Raw genomic sequence first — 23,189 nt, 5'->3', positions numbered from 1 at the left:
AGGCAAAAATTTGTATTGAACAAAAAAAGTCGCCATAGAATTTCTTTAGTCAGCTTTTTCAGTGTTTTCAACATGATTAGATTTTTAAAAAAGGTTTACATACAACTTTCCCAAAATTCATGAACTTGCATAAAATGTGTGTGTATACCTGAATATATTTCAACAAAGAGAAAAACAATGAAAGTTTATGGACAAATAGTTTAAAAAAATATATCCTAGTCAAAATAGAATTGACCTGGAAGAGTAAAGAAAATCAAATAAATAAAAAAAGAAGTTTAATTTTCACTCCTCTCTTCCCCCACTGTGAGGTATCTACTAAAACACCTAAACTAAAGAAAAGTATCTGATCTAAGAAGGAATCAGTACTTGGACATTACAAATTTAGGTACCAAACAATAGGCAAGAGGGAAAAAATTGCACATTTTATACTTAAGAGGGTCTTTAGACACCTCAAAGCAATCATTTCATTTGTACGTGAAAACTCTGAGCTCACAGAGGTACAACAACTTGCTCATGGTCACAGCACTAATCAGTTACAGAACCTGGTCACCTCCTCCCAATTTCATGATTGTTTCGCCAGATATCAATATTAGTCTTAAGAAAAATATACAACGAATTGGGTATTTTTCCCAGATAAACATTCCTATATTAATTTTACATAAAACACATCACAGTATTTCAGACTAGTAAATAAATTAATGGTATATACCAAAATGGAAATAAGTTAACAATCCCTTCTTCATATTTTGATCAAGTATCTTCTTCAAAAGTCTCACAAAAAGATTTAGTGCATCAAATCCAGCAGCATATCATCTCAGTCTTTAACAATCTTATGTTCAGTATTGAACAGAGGAAAGAAGTTAAACCTTATCTCTTTGTGAACGGATTTCAGCAGTTCTAACACTACTTTATGGTCTGTACAGTGCTGCTGTACAACAAGAAAACACAGCTACAAGGTTAATCCAAAGAACAATTTAAAAGCCATTTCAATGGCAATTTCTGTGACTGAGTCATGAAAACAGACGTAAAGTTCTTGAAGTCTGGGATGAAGAAAGAGCCTCCTGTAGAGGAAAAGAACACATTCATTTCAGAAATTCCAAAAACAAAAAACAAAGGAAAAAGACTCCAACTCTTCAATTTATTTTACTTAATTTTTTTGTTTCTGAAAGAATAAGTAGTAAATTCAAAACCACTTATCTAAATCTACAGTAGGGGGAAATGCAGCTAGATTTATTATAAAATAAATAATATATGCCTTAGGTCAATTATGTTTATTTTTCCAGAGTGTAAAAAGCCTATTTTATCAATATGTATAATCATGTCCCTCAGTTTTAAAGTATTAAATATAGTCATTATTATTACAATACAGCCAATGGTGTACCATCATTCTAAGTACAATAGTTATTAGACATTGAATTGGGATTAACATTGAAACTTTGATTGTCTTAAAGAGTTAAAATTTTAGTCTATTTAATCAATACTAATGTATACAAATCAAGCCATTTAAATCAGGTGTAGTTCTGCGTGACTGCCTTAAATTTCTCTATTCTACATAGATCAGCAACGTCATAATTCAACACCTATTGATTTTTTTCAATTCCAATTGTGAATGTAGTTAAGGCTCCACTGTACACCTGCATGTGTGCCTAACTGGTCTTCTTATCTCTGTTCTCTCCTGTGTCCACACTGTTTTCATATGCTGTTCCCAGCTTGATCTTCCAATAGCACAGCTCTGATCACACTACACTGAGTTTTGATCATGCTGATGCTCCCAAGCTTGGTTGGTTACACATCAGAATCTCAAGTGAGCTTACTAAACATACAGAGTCCCACTCCCATAGATTATGGTTCAGTAGGTCTGGGGTGGGGTACAGACATCTCTGATTTTAATAAGTGACTCAGGTGATTATAAATCCCGTGGACCAGCACATGGGAATTACTGCTTTGGATAACCTTTGTAAAGCGTTTGTCATACAGCTTAGTACTATATGATAGGTGTCCAGTAACATTAGTCCCACCTTACTCTGTGCTCATTCCTCCACCAATTCTCTACCGCAACTCAAAGAACTGTCAGTGGCTCAATATTTCCCTCAAAATTCAATTCCTTAGTCAGGAATTGAAAGCTCTCTGCAGTGGTCCTAACTTAGCTTTCCAGCTTGATCTTTCATCTTTGCATATGCTATTCCCCTACCATTCTAGCAAACCAGTCTACTCATTGCCATGCCTTATGATTTCCCTCGTTTGGATCTTTATTCATCCCATCCCTTTCCTAGGATGCTCTATCCAAATCCAATTCATTTTCTAAAGCAGATCAATGGAACCTCTAAGCCTTTCTTTATAATCTCAGCTTAGATTTGCCCCCCTTCCTCGGAATTCCCAGAGTGTTTGGTTGTATTACCTAATTTATTATATATAGCCAGTATCTTTCTCTCTATCTCCATAGAATATGCATCCATATATACATAGGTATTTAAGCATGTTTCATATTTCTTCTGCTAGATGTAAGACCATCAGATGCAATGACTGTGTTTAGCTTTGCGTTTGCCAGTCCACCTACCCACCACCACATTTTGCCAAGCACAGCTCCATTTACTAAATCCTTACATATTTATCAAGTGACTGTGTGCCAGGTGTTGTTGCAGGTGCCAGTGGTGGACAAGACAGATCAATTCCTGACCTCATAAAGCTGATATTCTAGTGAGGGGGAGAAAGATCATAAACAAATAAGAAAATTAAGAATAAAGCGGTGATAGAGAATAACCAAGTAGCCACTTTAATGTGGGCAAGAGATCATGGCTTGTCTCTTTAACAGGGAATGGCATGCTAGCACTGGTCTGAATATCCAGGAGCCAGATATGCAAAGGTGAAGAAGTAGACCATCCCCCATCCAATGTAACTGTGCACAGTGGACGGAGGAAGAGAGTGACAGGAGGTGGAAACAGACAGGTGGGCAGGGGCCAGGGAGGGCAGGGTCTTGTAGTTAGTTGGGGGTAGGAGAAGGAGAGGGGAAGAGAAGAGGGAAAGAAAGAAGGAGAGAGGGAAGAAAGGAAGTAGGGACAGGGGCTTCTCTGGTGGCGCAGTGGTTGGGAGTCCGCCTGCTGATGCAGGGGACACGGGTTCATGCCCCGGTCCGGGAAGATCCCACATGCCGTGGAGCGGCTGGGCCCATGAGCCATGGCCGCTGAGCCCATGAGTCCAGAGCCTGTGCTCCGCAACGGGAGAGGCCACAACAGTGAGAGGCCCGCGTAAAAAGGGACAGAGAGAAGGAAATAGCAGTGAAAGTGTGGACTCATTACCTTTTAGTGTATGACTAATACAATTTTGTAAGATAACTGAATAAGTTGTCTTCTTTTTTTTGGTAACAGAAAAAGAGTTGGGAGTAATTTAAAGGAGATACTTAGGAAATAAAGTAAAATTCTAAAATACATTAAAATATTATAGTTAGATTAATAATTCCATGCCTATATCTGAACATGTTTATCTCCATTACCACTTTTCTGTCACCTATTAATATTTTTTTCCACTTACCCTACTACCCAGTAAGCCATAACTGGTGGTGTTTTTCTCTGATCAGTCCAGTTTTCAGGTGAGCATTCAAACAATACACCATGTTCTTTCACAGGGTTAAGAGAAGACACTGAATTTGTAGAACCTGAATGATCTCCACCATTTAGTGCTTTCTTCTTCTGTAAATTAATAGGTATTATTAATATTAACTGGTATTAATAATGTTACTTTAAAACGTTTTATATATAGATTTGAATTGGTTGATCGTAATACTTTAAGTGCCTGCAATGACATTCTTCTCTTTACCTGCAGAAAAATTTCTATTCTTCCTCATACTTACTTTATTATTATTTTTTATACATTTATTTATTTGTTTATTTATTTATTTTTGGCTGCGCTGGGTCTTCGTTGCTGCACGCGGCGAGCGGGGGCTACTCTTTGTTGCGGTGCGCGGGTTTCTCATTGCTGTGGCTTCTCTTGTTGCAGAGCACGGGCTCCAGGCGCACGGGCTTCAGTAGTTGTGGTGCACAGGCTCAGTAGTTATGGCTCGCAGGCTCCAGAGCACAGGCTCAGTAGTTGTGGCGCACGGGCTTAGCTGCTCCGCGGCATATGGGATCTTCTGGCTCGAACCTGTGTTCGAACACAGGCTCGAACCTGTGTTCCCTGCACTGGCAGGCCGATTCTTAACCACTGTGCCACCAGGGAAGTCCCCTCATACTTACCTGAAACACCATCTCCTAAAAGAGACTTCACGGATAAAGTCTCTCTTGACTCTCCAAGGGAACATTTTGTTCATAGCCCTACCTTATTAGTAGTTACACTATATTATATCAGCAGTTTAGAGGTTTGTTTTTCCCAGTACATTAAAATCTCTTTTCCAGGGCAGACAAAATATGCTATTCATCTTTGTATTCTTTGAAAGCAGCTGTGCTTGGTACACAGTAGGTGCTTAATGAACAGATTACTAATGAGTTACTAAATGAATAGATGATTTTGTAATATACTTAAAACACATATACTTAAAGCAGTATTGTCTCTTCCTCTAAAGCATACTCTAAATTTCCCACTGATCAAATCATTAGCAAACCAGTGACTCATTTGGAATATAAAGACTTTTTGTAAAGCTCAGGCCAAAACAGTGGAGTGATCCTTGATTCTGCTCTTTCTCTCAAAATACTTATTTAAGACATCAGCAAATCCTTTTGGTTCATCCTCCAAAATATATTCAAGATCCAGAGGCCACTGACTTCTTGCTTTGAGAGTTTCCACAGCTCCTAACTGGTCCCTGCCTCCACCCTCTCTACCCTACAAGCTCGTTCACAGTAGCATGAGTGATCCTTTCAAAACTAAGGATCATGTCCCTGCTCTGCTCAGAACTGCCCAAGAACCTCCCATCTTCTTCCAAACAAAGCCCAGACTCCCTAATCTATTGGGCCATGCATGACCTGGCCCTGCTACCTTTGCCATCTCATCTCCTACCAGTCTTCTCCCTACTCAGCCCATTACAGGGCTCTCCCAGCCACCCTACCTCTGTGGCTTTGTACTTGCTGTTCCTTCAGCCTGGAAGCTGTGCCTCCACATCTGCCACATGGCTTGGTCCCTCACTTTATTCAGGTCTCTGTTCAAATATTACTTGACATGATCAGAGGCATCTTTCAAAATAGTTACCCCCACCTCTCAACCTTACTCTGTTTTATTACTCCTCTTGAAACTTACCCTACCTGATATATTACACTGCTTGCTAATTCATTAGCCTCCCCTGTTAGAATACAGGCTTCATGAGGAAAGAGACTGTTTTGTTCACTGCTGTATCCCCAGCATCTTGAGTAGTATCTGGTGTGTAGTAGGTACCTCAATATTTAAATAATATGGGGAAGCCTAATTTATATTACCAAATATTACTAAATAAGTTAATGAAATAAACCTTATAGAATCTATCAATATGTTAAACAGGAAAGGAGGAGCCTAAGAATGCAAAGCACATAGAGATATATAGTCAAATATAACATTTTGTTGAATACCAATTTCTGATAGCTCGAAGAAGAAATCCTGTAAGACAAAGAATTTTACTGCTGAATGAGTCCTAAGAGATGATATAATTCAGCTCACTCACTTTATAGCTGAGAAAATAGGAAGAGTTAATAAGGCTCAGTCCAGGATTCCTTACTCCCAGCCCAATGTTCTTCTACCTTTAAGCCTAAATTCTTCACAAATTTAGCATCCTTAGTACACGTATTGCTATGTGCATTACAATCATTCTTCAGGGAGGTGGTTTTTTTTTTTTTTTTTTGGCAGTATGATGTTTGACCAGTCACAAATAAACTTCTGCCTGTTTATCCTTTTCAAGAAATCAACACTTATCTTTCCCTGCTATTAAAACTATCTAATTGATATTTTAATTGTATACAACATTACTACTTCTCCAGAGGTACAATATTAAATGAAACTTCATCCTGGATTGAAAAGCAAGCAAGCAACCAACCAAGTGGCTGAAACATAACAGTATTGCACCTACTGCTATACTTTATTCCATTTTGTTCCAAAATACCTTATCCTGCTGGTTGAATACTTAAAGAATTATCAGGTACCAAGTGGTAGAGATAACTGTCCGAGAAATGGTTGGGTCAAATATGGGAGGCAAGTTTACATTACCAACTATGTTCTACTTTGCTACAGAAAACACACAGGTCCACCGTTTCCTGAAATAGTAATCTGGGACATCAAACTCAGAATTATGAAACAAAGCTTTAAAGTTAAGTACAGTGAATATAATCCTTTGGCATTCAAGGCAGATGGAATGACTGTTAAAAAAATAAATGAAAATAGTCATTGCTGGACATACTGATTAAAGAGTTTTAGAGAGAATATTTAGAGGTCTGGAAATAAACTGGCAGAAAATTATATTTATAGCAGTGCCCTACCTCTTCAACCAGTGTCTGTTGGAAAACTGCACGAATGGAGAGACAACACTGATGGAAATTTTTTATCAGCTGAGGATGGATAGAGCCACTTAGCTGTGCCACCTCTTCGTGGGTAGGAGTAATAAAGATCCCTTGCACTGTTTCTAAAGCGACATAGTGGAAAAGTGTGTTCTCAGGACCAGATGTCAATCTTGAAAAGAAAAAAAAGATATTAGAAGTAAACTTAAAAATGTTGCTTCATTTTGAATGCTGTAGACATCTAATAAGCTTTTAACTACAATAGAATATTAGGAGTGTAATTAGGGAAGGGAAACTAGGCCAAACATTGAATTCCTTCTTCCTCCTTATCTGAAATACAGGCTAGGGTTATTGTCAATTCCCTTAATGGAGGCAAACACTACATGTTATGCAAGGATAAATAAACACCAATTCGTTTGCAGGTAACTTAATCATCCCTTTGCTAAACAACCCAAACTGGCTAAACTCCTCTTTTTCCATGGTTGGTAATGAATAACTCAGCCCATGTCTGGGCCAGATATCTACAAGCCATTAACAAGGTATGTCTAGCGTGGACCACAAATAAAAATACCTTCCTAAGCTTTTCAGTTAGTAGCATTAAAGTCTCTTCCCACGATAGTCAAACTGATGACCCTGAAGAAAAATAAAATTATTATTACCAACTGCAAAGCTGAGTTAATATTCTAGAATACCATGGCAATTGCTAGAAGTATTCTACTACTTATCATTACAGTCTTCCTTCTCTTCTATGTTCTCTTACTATTTTCACTTCTCCATTCTTCTTCTCCATCCTTTCTTCCCCTACTGAGATCTCAGACAGGCCAGCAGAACCTATAAATACTGCTTATTTCTACCAGCAGTAAGAAGAGCTAAAGAGCAACAATAACGGCAACAGTGAAATAATGGCAATAGTTATCATATACTGAATGTCTTCTATGTTCCAGGGTAGATGCTTTAAAATACCTTAGACTTAATTCTCATAATGACCCTGTAAGATATTAAACATTACTATCCTCATTGCAACCGTGAGGAAATCAATGTTCAGAGGACTTGGATTAACTTGTTTGAGGTCACATAGCTAAGTGTCAGAGCTTAACTGACTCTGTTCCACTATACCTTGCTTTTTCCTGATTGGCAATCTTTAAATATATGGACAGCAATTCCCCAGCTGCATCTCACTCAGGCTGCTCTATTCTCATTCTAATGTCTATTAAAAAAATTCATTTAGTTGATTTTTCTTCCAGCCATAGCACAGAGGCAAAGCAAAGGCATATTTCAGCTCTTAGCCTAAATACTGCCTCAATCATCCATGATAACCAAATTCCTGTTAAACTGTTACTTAGGCAGCAAGATCAGAATAACTTTTGATCACTAACTAATGCTCTTGGTTCTCTTTAGAGACCAGGGATAGGCAGGGAAGGAGGTCATCTACAAATTTTTCTCATACTTTTCCATAGGGTGTTTGGCTCATTAATACTGGTGGCGGATATTTTTTCAATCAAGTAAAAAATAATCAAAATGAAAAAAATTATAATTATTCAAAAAGGAAAATAATTTAAAACATACATTTTAATCCTGAGGTCACCAAATTCAAGAAAAGGTATAGAACAGAAATGATTCTTAATAAGAATCATTAATTCTTAATAGGAATCATTAATTAATAAGATTCCTATTTAGGGAAGTTTAGAATTAACATTTGTGTTAACTTCTTTAATTTTCTCTGAAAACAACCCCATGACAAAATGAGTAGGTCTAGTGCTTGAAAACCATAAATCAACTCAGTGTATATTAACTCACTCAGTGTATAAACCAAAAGTTTAAAAATCATCAAACAAGCAATTACTCACTGGGAAGACAAATATTTGTTCAAAAAAATGTAGATTAAATCAGATTAGTTCTTCAGAAAGGTCACTCCTACAGCAGAGAATGGATTCAGGGTAGGCTGGGAGTTGGGAGCCCATTGCAATAAACCAGGTGAGAGAATAGGAGCTTGATCTAGGGTAGGATCATTAGGGGTTGAATCCATGCAGAATGGATAGGATTTGGTTACTGAATGAAATGTTTTCTGTATATTATTGTTTTTAGTATGTTATATATTTTTATTTTACAAAAACAAGTACAAATTAGGATAATATATTACACACTGGTTTATATCACACTTTTAAAATTAACTACATAGTTTGAAGATCTTTCCATGTTAATAGAATAAATATGCATCTGTAGCATCCTTTTAAATAGGAGAGCCTATGATTTACATCACATATTACTTTATGCTTAATTTAACATAATTACACATTTATGTTAAGTTATAATATAAACTTAAGTTATAAAGTTGGAAAAAGAGTTTCTTTTTACTAGAGATAAAGCCCAAATAACACACATATATATTTAAAAAATAAGATATGGAGGTAATAAAAATTCAGAGCAGTAGTTTTTGTTAAATGGAAGACTAGGGTTTGTGGAAGGTATTTCAGGCTTCCAACAAAGGTTTGATTTAGATTTCCTTGATTAAAAAACATTTTTAACTATTAAAAAATTAAACATCATATTGGAAGGCATTAAATTCTAAATTTTAACACATTATATCAATAGTTCCAGTGTATTATTTTATGTAGACAAATTACCTCGATTTTGCCCTGACTTCAGGAAAAAGGCTTTTCCTGACAACTCTGTGAGATATGTATTTGAACTTATTATAAAATGTTTCAACGATCAAGAAGGCAGTAGCTCTGAACTTCTTTTTTTTAATGGGAATTCTATTTGTATATGTCTACTTGTTCAAATAAAAGTGTGCAATTGAGGGAATGCCCTGGTGGTCCAGTGGTTAGGACTCTGCACTTCACTGTACAGAGTCCTAACCACTGGGTGCGGGTTCGATCCCTGGTTAAGGAACTAAGATCCCACAAGCTGAGGGTGGGGGTTCGATCCCTGGTTAAGGAACTAAGATCCCACAAGCTGCGTGGTATGGCCAAAAAACAAAAAAAGTGTGCAATTGACTTTTCTACACAAGTTGATACCATGCATGACATCGTAATTAAATAGCAGATGAAGCTCAGGAAGACCAGCTTGTCACCACATAACAGTGCTCTTGTTCTTGCCCAACAAGAAGTAAATATGTAACATTTCATATTTTAATAGTTAAGCTGTTAAACATGCTCCTCTCACTTAGTTCCTTTTACACCAGAATTCCCTACTTACTGTAAATTTGAGGTTTTACCTATTTTCTAAAGAGGGTGTCACAGGCTCAGTTCTCTGGCCCCAGACTCTGATCAGGAGATATGCAGGGAGGAAGTTTATCAGGGAGGATGCTTGGAAACAACACCTGTGGGGGTAAGACTGAAGGACTGAGCAATGGGAGAAGTTGAACCATGCCGCAGTTGAGACAGACGTCTCAACAGATACCACTGGGAACGCTGAAGCTTGGATGGCCTTTTAGAGTTGTCCTGAATTTAAGTAGGGGCCAAGCCTTTGTACTTACTTACTATTAGTCATTAGATGTAGGCTACTCCTAGAGAGAGGTTGTAACCTTGGCAGAGTCAGTAAACTTCCAAATAGGACAAGGCCAGGGGAGGGACTCAGCCATGCATGAGCCATTAGCAGCCATGACTCTCAAGCACTGGGAATGAGTATCTGGGGCTAAGGACTATCTGCAAAAACACAGCATCCACCAGAGTCTAAAAATAGTAAACTCTAATGTAAAAACTAGACACACAAAAGGGAGGTTACCTGTGGAAGAGACATAAGTGGGAACTTTCATATTTTGAAGTATTACTTTGTATGCTTTTTATTTCTTATGAGTATGTTTCCTATATGTATAATGAAAGATATTAAAGAAAGAGCATAGCTATTACCTTCCATATGTAAGAGATATCATAATTACATTTGTTGAATAAAATCTCTATATATTATGGAATAGCACTTTTTCATTACAACATTTCCTCGAAGACATAGAGTTAAGTGAAAAAGAATAAAACAAGGAAGTTTCTTACTTCATTGTGTTATATATATCCAATTCTTTTTCTGAAAGGTCCTTTTTCAGGTTCCCCGAATGAAATGGATTTGGAAGAGTAGACTTCTTTTTAGTGACCTAAAAAGTATTATTAAGTAGATCTGTTTATATCTAAGAATGGAATCAAACAGGAGAAATGACGTAAAACTAAAAATCCTTCTAAGAGAACTACTTACTATTTTGCAATGTTTCTTTTAACTATTTTTGATGCCAACTTGTACTTCTTGGGTTATCCTATGTTAACAGTGACCCGAGAGCCATGTCATGGGAAGACATGACAGTTCTCCCTGTAAACCTTCTACTGGAGCCATGATGGAGCTATCACCAAATTTTGTTACAATTTATATGTATGCACACTTGTCCCCCTCTCTAGACTCTGCACTCCTCAAAGGCAAGAGCTGCGTCTTACTCATCTTTTTATCTCCTTTGTGTAGCATAGCCCTTGGCACATAGTAGATGCTCCATCAATATTTGTTAAATGGCTGAATCTTAAGAGATTAATTCAGTTTCTTTTAGGAGTTGTTCAGGGCTCTTTAAGTCTATCCAAATCCTATCTTATCCTCCTCCTGTGTTTCCTACCAATTTCACAGACTTGGATAATGAGTACCACCAATGTGAGTACTTCCTAAATATACCCACTTAGGGCTCCAAGAGTGCTCTATTGTTTGGAATTAGGAGATCGAATCTATCTACCTATCTATCTATCTAATTTTTTAAAGTTTCTGATTCTTTTGTTTCTACTGAACACTTTCTAGCTATTTAATTAGATCAGCCACCAAATGCCCCACAAGTAGGATGTTTTCTGTTACCACTGTGAATAGAAAAGAAAGAGTTGAACATGGAAAGCGGGATTAAAGAGTTTCCCTACTTGTAATTACTGTCAAGTAGATGTCCTAGCTGTCAAGGGGCTAATGTTTTATTACTTGACATTTTCTTCTTTCTTTGGTCCTAAATCGTTGGTTTGCCAACAGTGACTAAAACCACTAGTACAAATGAAGAAGTATCTGCCATTAAAAATTCTCTTGCAATTATAAGTAAGGACTAGAGAGACAGCTTAGCTCCCAGAACGTACACACTTGAATGAACACACACCTTAAGCAAGGCCCCACTTTCTTCTGAACCATCAGAACCCTGAGATGCTGTAGTGTGGGGACTCAGGCCAACACCTTCTCCACCTTCACAACCACTGTCAGATCCTCCACTTCTGGATGGACTGGGCTTACGTGTCTTTAGGGAATAGTCACCAAAAAGAGCTCTTCTGCATGTTGGAGAGGTTGCTACTTTGGAAGTACCTTGTAGCCTACTGAGGATAGGTGAGGTTGTTAAATTATCTAATTTTTCATGTGATCCAGCAAGAAACCAGTCAGCACAAGACAAACAGGGGGTTGCAGAAGAGGCTAGCCGTTCATTTATGCGGGAATCTACCCCTTCCAGCTGGTGAAGAGTTGTTTTGACCTGATCCACATATATACAGTCCGGTCCAGGATTCCCAACAGCTTTGGATGCACAGCCTCCAGCTTCTAATAGTACACACAACATATAATGTCTCTATAAGAAAACAAATTAATATAGGTTTAGCTACATGAAAATATTTGTATGTAACATGCATGTATATATTTATGAATACTAAACAGATATGGGCATGTGGCATAATCGTGTGATGATTATTGAAAAATCCTCCCTCCCCTTCTTAGTTATCCTCAATGCTTCTTGATCACCTGTGAAAACAAATCTCACATTGCCTTATCCTGATATACCATCAGCTGCCACTTTTGGCACATGGAATTCCCTAAGGTAGCTTTCAAAGAGGCTCAATAATTGGTAGTCCTTTCATTTATCACATATTTATTCTGTTTCTGGTTCTATATTCTTTTCATGTCTCTCTCTATTTCCCAAAACAAACTAGAAGATAAAACCTCTGTTTTTATAGAAATGGGAACAAAAGATCTTAAGAACCTGCTAAAATCTTATCTTGAGTTTCATTAATATTTCTCTATGAGTATTAAATGGATACAAAAGAGAAGAAATAAGGGCACATAACATTTTGTTTGAATACTACTATTTGACATGCTTATAATTTTAAACTATCAGTTTTGTTTGTGTATTTATTTAGTCTGTAAATGGCAAAAAAAAAAAAAAAACCCCGAAGAAAAACTAAGGTAAACTTACCAAGCCAACAATTAGCAAAAAATACCTCCCTTCAGGTTCCTGAAAGACTTCAGTGTTTGAGTCTGCAGAAGGTTGGAGGTGATGTCGAGGAAATACTTCTCTCCATATTACCAACTGACCAATTCTTTGTTTTGCTGCTAAAGGCAGTAGGCAATAGTGGCGACAGTATACAGCAATATCAATAAGATCATCCTTAGGCAAATGACTGCATATCAAATAACCCTTGAATTTAACCACAGAGAATAAAAGTCAACTAGTGACGTAAAGCAATAATCCTATAATACAGTTCTAAGAGTTTTATAGGTATTTCTTCAGTTGGCTTAAAATATTCTAGTTTCAAATGGAATAAATGAAGACATAGTAAAAATAGATGTTTTTTTCAACTAGACATCAAGTATTTGGGATAACTTAAGTCTATAATAGGTACACTTTAGCATAAAGCAAGATCACCTCTAAGTAGCACTAGCCTGAGAATTTGGCAAAATTACCAAAGCACTGAATTCTGAAGATGAAAAGTGGAGAAGCAGGAGTCAAGGTGGGGAGAGACTTACTTTTCACTGCTTACAGTTCTGTATTGTTTGATTCTTCTTTAGATATGTTTTATATTGTGCTTAAAAATCTTTTTTAAAAATTAAAATACTTAAATTCATTTGATGTTTAACTTGCTTTACATGCAAGTCAACTACTTAATGTTAGAAAATTTACCAGAAAGATGCATAGTTACTTTCTGAAGATAAGGGAAAAAAACACATGATTGTAAAAGGAAATCAACAAAGCAGTATTGCTCTTCTCTCATATACACTTGGTTCTTTGAGTACTGTTTCTCTCTTACACGTTTGTAAATGCTTTAAAATATAATGAAACCAGAAATATTTATTGTATTTGTAAATATGTAGGTACAAGTCTTGTTTTAAGATCTAATTTTATGGTACCTACATTCACAGAAAAAGAGATAACTGTATTTTTCATGTTTGTAACAATTTGAGAAAATTTACTTTCGGTCTGTTCATATAGCAGTATGACATATATAAAAATTTCAAGCTTCAACTTACCTTGTAAAATAGAGAAGAGCCCAAAATTGTATATAGCCGTCTCATGTCATAGTAATCCTCAGACTGGGGGAAAAACCACAGTGGATTTATATATATATAAAATTTTATATATATGTAAATATATGTATTTATATATTTTTTATGATTTTTAAAAATCCTAGTTAAGCTACAACAGTTAAAATGGAAATTACATTCTTAAGTAACTTATCTCTTCTTCTTTTGGTATTTATTTATTTATTATGGAACTATAGTTGATTTACAGTGTTTCAGTTGTACAGCAAGGTGATTCAGTTACACAAACACAAACACACACACACACACACACACACACACACACACAAACACACACCTTCTTTTTCAGATTCTTTTCCTTTATAGGTTATTACAAGATATTGAATATAGTTCCCTGAACAGCAGGTCCTGTAGTAACTGAAGTTTTCATAGTGCCTTCTTTAGAAATCAATATACTAGGCTATTGGGGTGAGACATATGGTGCCTATATATTTATTTTTGACTGAGAACAATCTTATTTTTGATTCTTGTAAGATAATGTTGATTAGAGACATCTAAGAGTAGAACATAAGATTTGTTACCCCAAGAGGGATTGAAAGAAATCTACCAAGACAAAATGCTTCTACTGGACATCACCTAAAATATCCAATACTACCATATACTATTTTTGAAGGTACAAATTGGTACAACCTATTTGGGAGCAACTGAGCAGTACGTAAAGAAAAAAAATTAAATACACATACTCTGAGTAATTCCTCTTTTAGAAATCTACAGAAATACTTGAATAAGAGATTCAAGATGTTTGTATAAAAAGTTAAGAGTAGAATTTTTAATATGCAAAAACTGGAGAGAAAGTTCAACAATGGAAAATGGTTAAGGAAATAAGGCTATGTTCACATCACAGAATATCATACATCTGTTTAAAAAAATAAGGTTGATCTATATGAGCAAGCACAAAAGGTTTTAGAATACATTGTTCAGCAAAGAATGCAAGCTGTGGAACAAAGTATTCATTATGATCTAAGTCTTGTTAAAAACAGCACCCTCAATCACATACATGTATGTATATACATATGTGTTGGTTTGTATGGGGGTATGTATGTGTATAGAGAAGGGTCTGGAAGAATATATTCCAGACTGTAAGAACAGTTGTAACTGGGGATGGAACTGGGGGAGAGGGATGAGGAGGGAGGACATTTGTTTTTAATAGTCATGCTTGCATTTATTTTTAACCAATATGCATGCATTACTTTTGTAAGTTGAAAAAAACCCCCAAAACACAACGAAACCTAAGGAAAACTGAAAACTGGAAAAAAATCTAAATATCCCTCAGTTGGGGAATGGATAAACACTGTGATATCATCATACAATGGAATACTATCAGCAATAAAAAGCACTGAACTACTGACATAGACAACATGAATGAATCTCAAATGCATTATGCTAAGTGAAAGAAATCAGGCCCACCGTTTTTCATTTGTTTTGACTGCCTTTTTGTCCTCATATTTAAGAACAAGGTATTTAGTTCACTGGAAGCTTTTTGAGGGTCTGGAAGCTCTGACTGGCTTCACCATAGGTAAGCTTTTAAAAGCTTTTATTTTATGCATGCAGTCCAAGAGGATTTCAGGTGAGATACATTCCCTTAAGCAATCAACTGGATGTTCTTGGGTCATGGTAGTAAATGTGATTGGGGAAACAGCTGTGAATACCATTCTTTCTGTGCCCCAGAAATGTCACCCTTCTCTGGAATGCGATTAACTGGGTGTTCAGTAATATTAAAAAAGCATGAAATAGAAATTAATTAATTAAAAATTGTTTTATTTTAATTAAAATTTTGATCATGGTAAAATACACATAATATAAAATTTACCATCTTTTTTTTTTTTTTTTTTGCGGTACGCGGCCCTCTCACTGTTGTGGCCTCTCCCGTTGCAGAGCACAGGCTCCGGACGCGCAGGCTCAGCGGCCATGGCTCACGGGCCCAGCCGCTCCGCAGCACGTGGGATCTTCCTGGACCGGGGCACGAACCCGTGTCCCCTGCATCGGCAGGCGTACTCTCAACCACCGCACCACCAGGGAAGCCCATCTTAATCATTTTTAAGTGTACAGCTCAGTAGTGTTATGTACATTCACACTGTTGGGCAGCCAAATCTCCAGAACTCTTCCTCTTGCAAAACTGAAACACCGTATCCATTAAACAACTCTCCATCCACCCCCTCCCACCCCCCCAACCCGCCCCGCCCCCCCGCCCCGCCGCCTTCCTGCAGCCCTTGGCATCCACTCTTTTACTTTCTGTCTTTATGAGTTTGACTACTTTAGGCATCTCCTGTGGGTGGAATTGTGCACTACTTTGTCTTTTTTTTTTTTTTAAGATTTATTTATTATTTATTTTTGGCTGCGTCGGGTCTTCCTTGTGGCACACGGAATCTTTCTTGAGGTATGCGGGATCTTTCATTGCAGCGCGCGGGCTCTTCATTGTGGTGTGCAGGCTTCTCTCTAGCTGTGGTGCACAGGCTCCAGGACACGTGGGCTCTATAGTTTGAGGCACACAGGCTCTCTAGTTGAGGCGCGTGAGCTCAGTAGTTGTGGCATGTGGGCTTAGTTGCCCCGTGGCATGTGGGATCTTAGTTCCCTGCCCAGGGATCGAAACTGTGTCTCCTGAATTGCAAGGCAGATTCTTTACCACTGGACCACCAAGGAAGTCCCTACTTTGTCTTTTCATGATGGGCTTGGTTCACCTAGTGTGGTATCTGTCCTCTGGGTTCATCCACGTTGAGGCCTATGTCAGAATTTACTTCCTTTTTGGGGCTGAGTCATGTTCCATTGTATGTATTTTCCATGAATTTGTCTATTTGTTCATTCATCTGTTGGTGGACACGGGTTGCTTTCTCCTTTTGGCTGTTGCGAATGATGCTGCTGTGAATGTGGGTGTGCAAATATCTCTTCAAGATTGTGCTTTTAATTCTTTTGAGTATACGAAATTGCTGGGTCATGTGGCAGTTCTGGTTTTGATTTTTGGGGGGGGCCACCATGCTGTTTTCTATAGCATTTGCACTGTTTTGCGTTCCCACCAACAGTGCATGGGGGTTCCAATTTTTCTACATCCTCGCCAATACTTCATGTTTCTGGGGTGTTTGTTTGCTTGTTTTTAATGGTAGCCATCCCAATGGGTGTGGGCAAGCTGTTTTATGTGTATAGTTTTGGACCCTGCTTTTTCCTTATAAAATGATCTTGAACATTTTTTCATGTCAATAGACAGTTTTCTAAACATGATTTTAATGGATGTATTATTTAACAGATTCCATAATGTGGTATTTTAATTTGTTTCCAGTAATTTTTCAGGGTATAAATAGTGTTGTGCAGATAATTCCTATGAAGAAAATTTGTGTATATCCCTGATATCTTCCTTAGATAAGGTCCTGGAGGTTGAATTCCGAGATCAGAGGATATATATATATTTTATTTTATTTATTTATTTATTTTTTTACTGGTACGTGGGCCTCTCACTGTTGTGGCCTCTCCTGTTGCAGAGCACAGGCTCCGGATGCGCAGGCTCAGCGGCCATGGCTCATGGGCCCAGCCGCTCCGCGGCATGTGGGATCTTCCCGGACCGGGGCATGAACCCGTGTCCCCTGCATCGGCGGGCGGACTCTCAACCACTGCGCCACCAGGGAAGCCCGAGGATATATATTTTTAACGTATTTTGCCAGATTGCTTTCCTGAAAGGTTGCATCAGTTTATATGCCTACTAGCAGTGTGAAAGCATCATCTATACTGAACATTATCAGACAAAATTACTTCAGTGTATGATCATAAATACAAGGTTACCAACTGTTATCAACTGATAACAATGGTTAACTCTAAGAATCGGGCTGGTTTTGATGTATGAGTGGTCAAGCAAAATGCTAGATTTATTTTTGTTGTTTGTACTTTTCCCTAAAAATGCACTCATGTAATATTTGTATAAAAATACATATTTTAACTTCCTACTTAAAAAAAAGTCAGACCCAAAATATTATCTACCATATGATTCAACTTATATGACATTCCAGAAAAGGTAAAACCATGTGGACAGAAAACAGATCAGTGGTTGCCAGAGGCTGGGGCTAGGGAGAGGGACTGACTATAAAAGGGCACAGAAGAATGTACTGAATATAAATTATACCTTAATAATAATTTAAAACAACTAAAGAAAAGAACACAGAATTAAAATATAAGATTAAATCTTAAATCTAATTTCACAAAAAGTTTAGAATAATCCTCCTTTTTCTTTAAATTAGGGTAAAACTCACTGTGAATTATTCTGCAAATTCTGACAAATGTGTACAGCTGTGTGCCACCAAGATCAAGATATAGAACAGTTCCATCAATACCCCCTGCCAATTTTCTTGCTGAATATTATTCCATTGCATGAATATACCACAATTTGTTTTGTCTATTCACCTGTTGATGGACACCTGAGTTATTTCAATAGTCTCTGGCTATTAAAAATGAAGCTCTTATGAACATTTGTTTACAGGTCTTTGTACTGACATAGCTTTCATTTCTCTTGGGTAATTAGATAGGAATAGAAAGGCAGAATTATATGGTAGGTGTATGTTTAGGTTATTAAGAAACTGCCAAACTGTTTTCCAAAGTAAATGTATCATTTCACATTCTCAATTTATCAACTTTTTTCTTTTATGTACTGTGTCTTGACGTTGTACGCAAGGAATCCCAATAGATCATTTTCTAGCCATAGTTAGTTCCACTGCTCATTAAAACGATGTTCCATAAAGGCAGGAATTAGAGTTTTAATTAAATCTATTGGATATAGGTTCCTATAAACCCAGATATTTGCATATTTTAGATCTAAACTGCTCCTAATGATTAGTATGTAGCTAATTTTTTTTCCATTAGTGAAAAAATTTATGACCTATGAAGAGTTCACCTTGCTTAAATTTCCACTATTTTTACAAACAAAATACCCTTCCATTTGCTCAGGATCTTAGCTAAGACTAAGCCACCCCTTAAGCTAATATTCTCTCCCTACATTTACCAGCAATCTGCTGAAGAATGATCCAGCCTCACGGCTTCTACTTCCTAACTTCCCGTTTACTTTTTAAAGACTTTTATTACTGAAAATTTTAGCATATACAAAAAAAGAATAGTATAATTAGTTCCTATGTGCCCATCATCACCCAGCTTAAACAGTGACCAGTACATAGCTAATCTTGTTTCATCTCTATCTCTCTCTCCTTCTTCCCTCTCCCTGGTGAATTATTTCAAAATCAATCCCAGATGTTATATCATTTCATCTGTGAATACTTTAGAATGCATCTCTAAAACAGAAGGACTTGAAAAAAATACATAACCATAATATCATTACCACATCTAGAGAATTATTCCCACCTAATATCCAGTTAACACTGTTTTCATTTCCTTGATTGTCTCACAGATGTTTTAAAAATTTTTGCTTGCTTGAATCAGGATCCAAGTAAGGTCCATATACTGAAATCGGTTGATATGTTTCTTGAGTCTCTTATGACTGATAGGTCTCTCTCAGCTTCTCCTAACCCCACACCCACCCCCCCACCTTCTTCAACAAAGTTATTTGTTGAAGAAACCGTCCTGTTGTGTCTAGTCTGAATTTTGCTAACTGCAATCCCCCTCCCCCAAATGGGGTCATTTAACATGTCCCTCTTCCCCTGTATTTCCTGTAAACTGGTAGTTAGACCTGGAGGTGTGATCAGGTATATTTCATAGGTGGTTTGTGTGCTTCCGTCAGGAACCACATACTATCTGGCTGACTTTCTTTTTGTGATAACAGCTACTGATGATCATTGCTTAGATCCTTTAACTTACTGAGGGGAATTGAAAAATGATGGTATTCCAATTCTGTCATTCTTTCTTGATATGTTAGGTAGACCACTTCCATAAAGAGAAACTCCCCCCCCCATCTCTATTTGGTAACCCTGAGGTATGGTTCAGATAGGAAAGACAGATAAATGTTTGATTCTTTCTCCTTAATTACCAGTTTTCACAATAATGAATTAGTTCCTTAGCATCTTCAAAGTTGACCAAGAACTTGCTTTTTTTCTTTAGTACCATTATGAACTCATGGATTTAGACATATCTGATGTGCTTCAATCCAATGCAGTTATTGTCCTTATAGATGCTCAAGAGGGAGCCTCTTCAAGGTCTCTCCTGATTACTTGAACCCTAAATTAACCCTAGTACTTTTTGAAAGCTTCCTGGATGTCTGATATAACAAGATGTTGCCAGGTTTATCTTGTACACTGTCAGCCCTAAATCTGGAATCAGTCATTTCTCATAGGAGTCTTGGTTCCCTTTAGCGAGAAATATTATTTATACACCATGGCCTGGGTGATAGTGGTGCTCTAGTGGACAGAGCTAGGAAATATATCAATAGTTTTTTAAAAAGATTAAAAACCATACTGCCAGCCAATGTTACATGTGTATCCTTTCTCTCAAAGCCCGGTTCCAAACGGTAGTAATGTAATTAATCATTATGTATACATGACGTAACAAATATTTTTAACTGAACAGAAAATCTTAAGGCAAGCAAAATAGATTTTGTCCATTTCAATATAGAAACCTAATGTTATGTATTCCAAGATTATTACATGCCCCCTTGGAAAATACTTAGAATAATGATTGATTCACAAAACAAGAAATCAACAATGAACCTTTCCTAAAATCCACTGCTTCTCTTACCAGTTCTGCAAAATCTGCAGCCTCCAAGTCACTCAATGCTGTGTCTAATTCCACCTACGTGAGAAAAGAAAAAGATAACACAAACATTTAACTCATATTACTTACTTTTTAGTAATGACCATATAAAATTGCTTAATAATTACTTGAAGAATTGAATAAATATATATCTCTCCTTTGTGTTATTTAAGAAATGTCCCCAAATGGAACATCTTGCTTTTAAGCTTTGCGATTACAAAAAAAAAAAAAAAAATTAATGTATTTTAACCTATAGGCATTTTTCAGTTAAATCTCAATTATTGCAAAATGGGCTTCACTCTGTACTCAATGCAAACTAATTTATGATGTTAAAAAGCTGCTTTACAGTTCTGTTAGAAAAATTTTTAACATTTTAAAAATCTTAAGAGGAAAAACAATCAATCTGAATGTAGCCAGTCTGTTATGAATTGTTTTAATTTTTCTATTTCCTATGTATTTTTCAACAGTTGGATTCTTGGAAAATCCAAGAATCCAACATTCTTCCCTGTCTCCCTCCTATGTTCTGTATAAAAAGGCTGTTCATCTTTATTCACGGATTAAATCATGAAGGCAAGTGTTCCCTTGGAATCTGGCACAGTTTAACCACCCTAAAGAGTTATTAGAAAAATCTCTTACTTAGGATTTAGCTTTCGTTTCTATGGAATTTGCCTGAACTCTTTCATGTATTTGTCCCTCCCTGAAGCATTCAAAATTTAAAAACAGAATAAATTTAATCTGCAGTTTAATCTGTAATGCATATACATAAATTGGAAACTACTGACAATCGAAGCTTGTAGCATATACGGTATTTGTGAAAAATAATCCTTGTTTTGTTTTTTAAGGCCAAGGCACTTTCTGCAGGACTGTTTCACAAATGTGTCTTACTGAGACAACAAAAGCTGTGGAAACATTAGTCATGCCTTTCAATGCTTTTCATATGGTATGACTTATTACTCATTTGTGACCTACTTTTTTCTGCATCTAGCAAATACTTCATGTTCTCCTTCTTGTGGCTACAGTTTCCCTTGTGAAAGACTACAGGACAAAAAGAAAATTACCTACTTGTGATTTTCGATCTCAGAGACATTAATGTTTAACAGGTTGCTATTCCTGCTACTGAACTCTACAGGCTAATATACAAGGTTACTATAACTGCTTCTTCATACTCCTTAAGAGAAAAAGTAAAATATCTTTTCTCTTTATTATTCCAGTGTATCTTAGGAAAAATTATTTTTTTAAAAACCTGACAAACAAACAAACAAAATAAGGAAGTTCTCTGGGAAAGAAAACAGAAGTGTGACTTCATCATATACTAAACTCAGAACAAGTACATTTTTTTTCCAAGTTAAAAACAACTATTTCCACCTAAAATTTACCAGGCACAAATTACCTTACATACACATAAGTTTTTAACTAGATTTCTCAAGGCATAAAATTCCTTAATATTTTCCATTAGAATATATATAGTCAATAAACCCTACTATTTTTCACACAGTAAGAAATCTCAAAGGCAAAAGGAAAGTGTATGAGTTCTTTGAGTTTGCTGGTAAAGCAAAAACAAAAACTTTAAGGGTTATTATGTATTTTAAACTTTACATTCATCAGAGACTTTTAGATCACTTTATCAGAAGATATCTATCTCTTGGCAAAAATATTGTTCTTAATTCTCTTAACCAGAATACAAAATATAGAAAATGTCTAAGCTATATCCTCATTGTTTCCCGTGTATTAATTCCACCTACCCAACTAAACTGTGAGCATCCAGAGGACTTTTCTGGATTCCCAAAGCACAGCACAAATCTGAGTACCTGGCACAATGAAGGCTGATCTGCATACAGTAGTGTCCAACTCAACAAGGACAAAGACAACCAGAGCTTTGGTGAGATAGCAACAGGTATGGTTTAAGTCAAAAGATTAAAAAATATATACAGTAGAATTCACACAGTGATTTCTCAGACTGATATTCTTTTAGGTTGAAATAAAAGCATACAGTCCTTTTAATCAAATATATGTCAAATTAAGGGAAAAAAACGCCAATAAAAAAGAAATCTGAATACAGAAGGTAGCCTTCATATGGAATTTATAAGACCAAAATAGGCTATATTTTAAATGTCTTAAACAAGAACTCTTAGAAGGAAAATAATATTTAATCTTAATATATCCAAAGTCTAAAAACTTTGCCCCTAAAAACATTAAGTACCTCTAATCTCACAGAAGAGACTATATATTTTGAGGGAAGAGATTTCTTTAGTGAAGAGATTCTGAGACAGGAGAAAGAACTTGGGCAAGACCAGACCGACAGGCCTCATGAGATGGCAACTCTGACTCGCGAAAAGCGGCCTTGTGTCTTTCAGAAGAAAAAGACCCCAGAATGGGCATGAGACAGACTGTGGAAACAGTGTCTTTCTATCTTAAACGTAAGGTTAACTAGTTAAATTCTGTCTATTTTGAACACTGTCTATTTTGTTTTCTTATGAAAACACTGATGGGAGTAGAATTATATATCTCATACTTTTAGTTTTATCTCATACTTTTTAGTTTTTATATGATTTAGGAAAATGATAATCATTGGCCTGAGATACAAAATGCAACAGGGGGCAGTTGACAAAGGCAAGGACAAAAAAAGAATACAAGAAGGTAAAGTTTCCTTTAAATATGCTTTAACCCCTCAACTCCCTCCAAATAATCATTATATAATAGTACTCTCACAGCTATAATTACAACTACAAAGTGCCAGGCATGGTTCTAAGCATTTTATGTGTGATAACT

General features: G+C 36.5%; 1 protein-coding gene across 3 annotated transcripts in view; it reads right to left on the bottom strand.

Moving 5' to 3' along the window:
• Positions 1-330: 330 nt before the first annotated feature.
• INTU (inturned planar cell polarity protein) overlaps positions 331-23,189 on the bottom strand; it is a gene marked incomplete at its 5' end in the record, with an annotated part of 79,002 nt that continues 56,143 nt past the window's right edge. For all 3 annotated transcript variants that reach the window (XM_082653564.1, XM_082653562.1, XM_082653563.1), the window contains 8 exons: positions 331-1,061; positions 3,529-3,686; positions 6,429-6,618; positions 10,436-10,533; positions 11,548-12,003; positions 12,625-12,846; positions 13,677-13,739; positions 20,406-20,459. In XM_082653564.1, coding sequence (XP_082509690.1) covers positions 950-1,061; positions 3,529-3,686; positions 6,429-6,618; positions 10,436-10,533; positions 11,548-12,003; positions 12,625-12,846; positions 13,677-13,739; positions 20,406-20,459 — 1,353 coding nt within the window. In that variant the 3' untranslated portion in view covers positions 331-949. The remainder of the gene's footprint in view (positions 1,062-3,528; positions 3,687-6,428; positions 6,619-10,435; positions 10,534-11,547; positions 12,004-12,624; positions 12,847-13,676; positions 13,740-20,405; positions 20,460-23,189) is intronic.

The sequence above is a fragment of the Grampus griseus genome (genome assembly GCF_964374135.1).
Source record: "Grampus griseus genome assembly, chromosome: 4".
NCBI lineage: Eukaryota > Metazoa > Chordata > Mammalia > Artiodactyla > Delphinidae > Grampus > Grampus griseus.
Note: the sequence above shows the minus strand (reverse complement) of the source record. Positions and strands in the feature narration are given on the sequence as shown.